This window comes from Petaurus breviceps, unplaced genomic scaffold, assembly GCF_028583685.1.
Source record: "Petaurus breviceps papuanus isolate PSGF00001 unplaced genomic scaffold, PetGlider_PUasm1.0 90137, whole genome shotgun sequence".
Lineage (NCBI taxonomy): Eukaryota > Metazoa > Chordata > Mammalia > Diprotodontia > Petauridae > Petaurus > Petaurus breviceps.
The window spans coordinates 521,339-529,284 of NW_027187183.1; the positions used below are offsets into that span (position 1 = coordinate 521,339).

Below are 7,946 nucleotides of genomic sequence, written 5' to 3' on the forward strand. Positions count from 1 at the left end.
CCTAAACTCCAGGCAGAGCTCCCTTTCATAGTAAATTACAGCAATTGTTCTTGGTTCCCTTGGCTGGCACCAGGACTCAGAGAAACAGACATGGGGGAGATGGGGCAGGAGGGAAAATGACTGTCCCAAACAGTACAAAAGAGGACACCTAAGGAAATCCCTTCTCTCTGATTCTTTTTCTAGTCTAGTGAGTCTTAGAAATTCAAGGGGACTTAATCTGCCTGGTTGGGCTTCTTTCTGGGTCCATTCATTAGTGCACTCTCTCTGAGATTACCTCCAAATTATCCTGTCTATATCTTAGATGTTCATAATTGATTGCATGTTGTCACCCCCATTAGAATGTGAGCTCCTTGAGGGGCGGGACTGTTTTTTTCCCTTTCTGTGTATCTCCAGGGTTTAGCACAGTGTTGGCATATAGCAAGTGCTTAATAAATGTTTGTTGATTTGTTGACTGTTTTTAATGAATTATCTCTGACAGATGCTATGGCTGAAAAAAAGGATCTATTATCACCCTGCAGCTAACCTGGCAATGAGTTTCTCTGGACTGGACTAGGTTAGTCCTTGAATAATAGACATAGTGTCCATTCCTGGGCAAAACCCTTCTATCTTAGTAGGACCCAAACAAAGTTGTGTTCCATTGGCATAGCCTTCAAGGGCCAAAGTTCACTGACACACTGAGAGGAAGAATCAAGGAAACACCAGACCAGACAATCACAGTCCACCCCATTGCATTAGAGACACACAGGATGAAGACTCGTGCAGTTCTGACTGAGATCAGGGAAGGGTCTGTGATGGACCCTTTAAGAATACCCATAGGAAGGAAAAGGAGCAAAGAAAGGAAATAGAAAAGTCAGAGCTATAGGAAGAGGAGGGAACACATTGATAAAATTTGATCTTTTTAGTCTGGTATTCAAGGCCCTTCACAATCTGATCCTAACTCACCTCTTGGGTCTTTTATGGCTCACTGCTCCCATCAATGCAAGCTTTGCTACGATCACACTGGACTATTTGCCATTCTCTGAATATGCCTCAAGCTTTTCCAGCTCTGGACACGGACTTTCCATCTCCTGCATTTCCCTCCCCCAACATCTTCATCTCTTGGTCCATCAAAATTCAGTTCCTTCATGAAACCTTGCCTTATATACTTACCTGGAAGGTATTGCTTCCTCCTCTGAAGTGCTAAAGCACTCTTTCAATGTGTCTTAAGTCTCTTTCCCATACTTCCTTGAACTGTACTAATTTCTACCTTTCTCTTGAAGGTTGGCTTCTTGTGGCTGCTCTGCCTGTATCTTGTATATATCTTTCATTTACCTTATATCTATTATATCTACTCTATGTATCTCGTGCATACCTCCCTAGCACCTTCTCTCTCATCTGTATGTACCTGGTATATCTATTTACATATGCTATCTCCCTTAGAGTATAATTTCCTTGAGGGCAGGGACCGTTTCTTCTCTCTTTTTCTTTGGCTCAACATGGCACCTGTCACATAGCAATCCCTTAATAAATGCTTGTTAGTTTCTTGATTGATCAGTGTCTAGTCTTTCTACTGTAACCTCCTTGAGAAAAGGAGACCTTTCTCCTACAAAATTGTGAAACCTCAAGACTGAGCATGAGGCTTCGCTAATAATAGGTGCTCAATAAATATTTGTTTATGATTACACTGTAGGAGAAAGAGGAATCAAAGCTTAATTCAAAGATTCCAAATAGCCTGTCACTGGGAAGAGGAGGAAATTAATAGAGATGAAGTCAGGAAGAAATAGGGTTGGAGGGAGAATGCTTAGTTTGGTTTTAACATGTGTTGAATTTGAAAGAAAGTGGGTCATTCAAATAAAAATGCCCAATAGGCATTTGGAAATTTTGAGCCTAAAGCTCTAGAAAGTCAGTGCTAGAGCTATTGAATGTGGGAGTTATCCAGGTATAAGTGAAGCCATAGGAATGGATGGTCTTATCACAAGAGAGGGTGTAGAGATTAGAAAAGAAGGGTGTGGATAGACCCTTTGAGAATATCTATTTTTGGAGGAGAAGAAAGAAAATAAGAGAAAGGAAAAGAAACTAGAGAAGTCAGAGATATAGGAAGAAAATTCAGAGGGTAGCTGTAACTAGTTATTTTTTCACTAGGGGTCTAGGAGCACAAAATCTGCCAGGGGCAAGCAACAAGAAATGGAGGGGCAGACCAAAGAAGAGAGCTGACCATCTGATAGCTTCCTTTTTAAACCATCTATTCTTACTAAGGGTTAAGACAATAATTTCTATTCTGCTAAAAGCATTGTTATTGCCTTCTAAATGTCAATGTACTGAGGCAAAGTTCACTATCAACCAGCCTTAGTTATGTCTCTGACAAGGAAAGTGTAGAGTCAAGGAAGACAAAAAAAAAGGAGAATTTCAAGGAAGTCGATCAACAGTGTTAGTAGCTACTGCAGAAAAGTCAAGAACAAAGAGAACTGATAGGATTTGGTGAATAGGAAGCCATGGTAACTTGTAAGATAAGTTTCATTAAGTCTGGTAGGGACAGAAATCTGATGACTAAGGTTCAGGAATGGATGGGAAGATCATAATAGAAAGTGATGTGTGGGCAATTTTTTTTTAAGTTAAGACTTCAGGGTGGCTTGGTGGCAGACCTGAGTTCAAGTCTGGCCTCAGACACAACACAAAACTAGCTGTGTGACCTTGGGCAAGCCACTTAATCCTAATTGCCCTACTTTGCCCTCTCCAAAAAAAAAAAGGGCTTCAATTTGTGGCTGTGTTGGGGTATAGGCTCTAGGAACCCACTTGCACTCTCTTTGAATCTTCCCAGAGCCTGTAGCCCATCACCTGGGCTTTTAGGGCAGCTGGTGACTTGGGTTAGGGGACACAGGGTCAGTCTGTGGCAAGGGCTATAGAACTTTTGGCTTCACTGCCTGTTTCTCTTCTTTGCCCAATTAGGGATAGGAGGGACTGGAGTAAACAGTAGAGGGATTTCTTTCTCTTCCAAACTAATCTTCCCCTTTATCTAAATCTGTCTTGAGATAAACCCTTATCTCAGAGCCATCTAATTTCTTTAATCCCCACTTAACATTTAATCAGATTAGGCCCAAAGCTGTACTTTCCAAACTCTTCCTCCAGGTGACAGCATTTTGGGGGTCCCTTAAGAGTAGGAGGCAGCAATTGAATGAGTTAAGTACAGACTTCATCCCTTCCCTCATCTTCCCCACCCCACTCAAGGAGCTATTCAGAGGTCAACTGATACTCAAGGGTCCTTCTCACCCTAAGGGGTCCACCTCTCTTGAGCTTTAGCTCTAGTGATATCACACTGGATGGCACCAATCCACACTCTCAGCTCAGGACATCCAACTATGGCAACATTCAAATTTGGTTGCCTGGTTGGGAAGGCATTGGATAAATGGTGTGATGTTAAAATGCTAGAATCATTGGACATAAGATGTCAAAGCTAAGTCCCTAGAAGGATGGCAATGTCATTTATTTTATAAATTAAGAAACTTAGGCCCAGGGAAGGGAAGTTCTACATAGAACTAATAACCCTCAAGGACCACACTGTGGTATAAATTAGTGGAGAGAAGAAAGATGCTATTGAGAGGACAAGACAAGAGCCAGGACCAAATACTCCACTTATTTATTTGGTGGGGCAAGTACAGAAGCACAAAGCTAGGAATGGTACCAGGCAGAAGGATCCTGCCTGCCAGGGGGCCATGGATCTGAGACTTTCCAGAGAAGAGCCTGAGGTCCAAGGGGGTCATCAAGGCATGTGCAGGACCTGAGTGGAAGGAGAAAAAACCCATGATCTAGTAAGTGGAAAAAGCCTCAAACTTCAAACTGAAATTCCTATGTAGAAATCTGACACTAACTGCAAGGCCAGAGGCAACTTGCTTAAATTTTTCTCCTGGCCAGGTCTCTACACGTGTCAAACGAAGTTGACAATAAAAGTTGTTGTCTAACTCACTTGGTAGTTGTAAGAAAAGCACTTTTGAAATAGGTGTTATTTCTAGCAGGTACTGTTTGTCATTCTTCCCTCCTGTACCCCCACACCCTCACACTCCATCCCCCATCCCTATTGTGGATAAGGCATCAGAGACCATGCCCTTCAGGGCTACTCACTTAGTTTTCATTGATACATTGATCTGCAAGAGAGAAAAAAATGTTGGTTATCCCCAAATCTGTATACAGAGGAGGTTACAAGGAATCCCAACCATTCTATCCCTTAAATAAAACCACTCACTTTCTCTCTGCACTCAACTGTCCTCTGTACAGGAGAATCTGTCTTCATTTTAAGCCTCATATAGTGTCTTTAGCTCTTCATCCAATTATCTGATAGTGTTTGTCAGAGTTCTTTTCACGTCTAATCTTAATCCTCCCAGTTGTAATACAAGCCCCCTTTCATCTTATGATCATCTCAATGGAGATGAAAACTCTTTCCTGACTCCTCTGCCCCTCCATGAGCAGGCAGAATAATATCAATTAGTTGGCCTTTTTCTTGTAGGCTGTATCTATAATTCCCCAGATTTGGGCTATTAGGTGGGAAAATCAGAGCCTCCCAGAAACCTAGGCCCTATCATTTCCACCTCCTCCCCACCTACATAACTGTTTTCTGAGGCTCAGAACCCTGAGTTTAGGCTGTTGTTTCCCAAATATGGCTTTGTGAGATAGTGGTGAGAATTAGCCCAATTCTCTTTATCCTGTTGTTCTGTCACTGGGGAAGACATCTGATACTACAGGCTAGCTCAAGGAAGTTCTGAGATCCAAGGCAAAGGGTAGAGGGAAGGAGGCAAGAATCAGAGGAGGGGCTAGTATTTGAAGAGGTCTAGACCCTAGTTTCCCCAGCACAATGAACCAACTCTATCCTGGGATCCTCCTCCCTCAATTAAGGTGTTTGGCCAAGGCTGATTATCTGCCCCTTATCAGACCCTAATCCCTATTCCCTTCAAACCTTGCCCTCACCAGTTTTGGGCAGGATGACAATGGTGTCTTCTGTGAAGCCATGGGACTTGGCAAACCTGATGAACCTCTCCTTCAGCTCAGGTCTTACATCCTTGGTTCTGCCTATAGTAGAAGGGGGTGGCACAGAGGGAAGCACAGATTTAGTAGGAAAAGATGTTGCATCGAACAGTCCCCTCTTTCCAGGAAGGATTGCTCTTAAACTCAATCTGGGAAGGCTGTTCCCTAGCCTCCCTTGATTATGGTTCCCAGAATTTAAGATGTTGACCTTATTATCTAGCTTCCATCTATCACACTTCAGTTGAAATCTTATTCTGTCCTCTGAGAGAAAGGGTTAAATGATCTGGATCCAGGAAAACCTAAGGATTAGCTGGTATTTCCAATAAAACCAGAGGAGTTGGGGGTGGGGGGGAGGATGGGACCCTATCCCAACTGGAAAGAGGAGCACCAGGTAGGGGCCCCTTTGGGCTGTGTTGGGCTACCCTGGATACATACTGTAGAGAGTTGCCATGTTGAAGTTACTGTCGCCTTTGGTTTTAGTGGTATACAGCAGGGAGTATTCTTCATAGTTGGTTTCCACCACAAAGATGTTATGTTCACTCCCCCACTCTGAAAAAACACAAGGAAGAGAACATTGTGGGGAGCTCCTGGACCCCCTCCCCCTTGGGACTCTCTAAATCTGCTTCCCCTCTTGGAATCCTAACTAGGGGACAAGTAGAAGAAAATGGATTCATTCATCCATTGCCAGCCAATGCCCTCTTTGGCCATAGATGCCCTCTTGATATTTTCAATGGCATTTCCTCCCCTTCCTTGGAAAGTCATGAGGCTGGATACCCTGAACTCTACTTAGACAGGTAAGTCCCCATACCCTGACAGGAGAAACAGAGGAGGTAAGGGAGTAAGGAAGGAGAGCACTTACTGATGCTTTTGTAAACATAGTGTCCTGGCTGCTGGGTCTTCCTCAGGAGTGAGGTTCGAGTCTCACACTGGTTGTTGCTGTAGGTACAGCACAGACACAGAGTCAAGTAGGAAGCCAGTCCCAGCCCCAGCCCCAGCCCCAGCCCCAGCCCCAGTCCCAGCCCTAACCCTAGGCCCAGCCAAAGCTCAAACACTATTCCCATGGAAGGCCTAATGTTTACAAGCAGAACAGAATCAGATCAAGAGGTTTGTTGAACTAACTTTGAGGTTGGAGTTAAGATTAGAGGATCATATAGTTAGAATAGGAACTAACCCATCAGGTCCAACCCTTTATTTTATTTTTTACAATAAATTTATTTTTTCTCTTTAAAAAAATATTTATTTTTAGTTTTCAACATTCACTTTTATAAGATTTTGAGTTCTAAATTTTCCTCTCTCCCTCCCCTTGACATTTAATTTTTTTTAGGTGAAGAAGCTGAGGCAAAATGAAGTTAAATTACTCACCCAGGGTCACATAGCTAGTAAATGTCTGAGGCAGGATTTGAACTCAAATCTTTCTGATTCCAAATCAGTTGTATCTACTGTCCGACCTAGCTGCTTCCAGATTGGTATTGGAAATGTGTAAGGTTTAAAGAATCGATAAAATGTGACTATGACAAGTTGAGATAAGGTTAATGTTAGAGGCTGGGGTTATGGCTATTGTGAGGGATAGGGTTAAATATTAGGAGTACATGTTGTCCTACCTGTTTATGCTCCCGGCCCCAATGTGCCATTAGTAGCCAGACCCTGACCTTCCCTTTACCTGGCTCAAGTTACCTGTTCTGATTAAAAATTACTTAATAAAGCCTCCTGTGAAGAGATGTAGTGAAGAAAGCAGGCGCAAAAGAACAGTATGCAAATGGACAATTATGAAAATAAAGACTGAACTGAGGCAAGCACAGCCTAGGTCAAGTACAATGAACAACGTGGGCTCCTTTTGTTCAATGAAGACTAGAACACTCTTTCTTCCTTTCTGTGAACAATCTCATAAACTATAAAAGTGCCTGGGGACATGCACCATTCATTCTCAGTGACATGAAGTGGAGAGAGCAGCATTGGCCTGAAAGTCAGAAAGACTTGGGCTGAAACCCTGCCTCCAGAACATAGGGATGTTGGGTAGATCACATGACCTCATCCTGGGACTCTAGGCCAAATTCGGAGAAGATGATACTGCCCCACATTGGAAGAGGGAATTTCCTCACCTGGCATTCCCTTTAACAAATACATGGCAGGTCATTCCTTATCCCACTGGTAGGGTGGCTTTAACTGTTTCTGGGCAATGTTCATTGTATGGAGTGTGGGAGGTTTGTAGTATTTGTTAAAAGAGTCTACACTGACCCCATCCCAATAAATATTGTTTAATAAAATGATTATGGCCAAGTCACTACCCTTTCCTCCTTCTGCCTCTCACCCCAGCATCCCCTGCTCTGTCCCTGATTTGCTTGGGAAGGAGTGATGGTTAGGGGGCAGGGGAAGGAAAGATCCTCCCTCCACCCATGACCTCCTTATTCTCTTCAACTTTGTATAATCCCTGAAGTTCATTCCCTAGGCCCGAGCTCTCAGCTGAGGCCCGGGCTCCTAGTCTTACCTGACAAAGGTGGCGGTGAAGTTGACTGTTCCATCGGCTTCTGGAGTCAGGACAGTCTTGCACATCATCAGCTCTGCCTTCTTTTTCAGGAACCAGGGGAAGGTAGAGGCCAATCCCACACTGTACCACGTTCCTACAAACTGTAGGGTAGCTCCTTTGTAGCAAGCCAAGCCTCTGGGACCCTTCACTCACTTTCATTCATTCCTTATAATTCCCCAGGTATCCTAACTTTCACCCCAAGATGGCCTTCAGGGTGAATTGTCTGTGAGATGCTTACCCTAAGCATACCGTGTTTCCCTGATAATAAGACACTGTCTTATTATTTTTTTTGGCAGAAAAACACCAGAGGGCTTATTTTCAGGGGAGGGCTTATTTTAATGAACATTGACAGCAATTTTAATAAACAGGTAAATGTGAACAAAAAAATGTACTTTTATTCAATAAGCAAATCACTGGGGAAGAACAGGAT

At 43.2% G+C, this 7,946-nt stretch overlaps 1 protein-coding gene across 1 annotated transcript in view; it reads right to left on the bottom strand.

Moving 5' to 3' along the window:
• Nucleotides 1–3,589: 3,589 nt before the first annotated feature.
• The window catches only part of PTGDS (prostaglandin D2 synthase), a 10,541-nt gene continuing 6,184 nt past the window's right edge, over nt 3,590–7,946 (bottom strand). The window contains exons 2-7 of the mRNA XM_069107537.1: nt 7,478–7,617; nt 5,852–5,928; nt 5,428–5,541; nt 4,936–5,037; nt 4,096–4,118; nt 3,590–3,754 (exon numbers count right to left, since the gene is read on the bottom strand). Coding sequence (XP_068963638.1) covers nt 4,096–4,118; nt 4,936–5,037; nt 5,428–5,541; nt 5,852–5,928; nt 7,478–7,617 — 456 coding nt within the window. The 3' untranslated portion in view covers nt 3,590–3,754. The remainder of the gene's footprint in view (nt 3,755–4,095; nt 4,119–4,935; nt 5,038–5,427; nt 5,542–5,851; nt 5,929–7,477; nt 7,618–7,946) is intronic.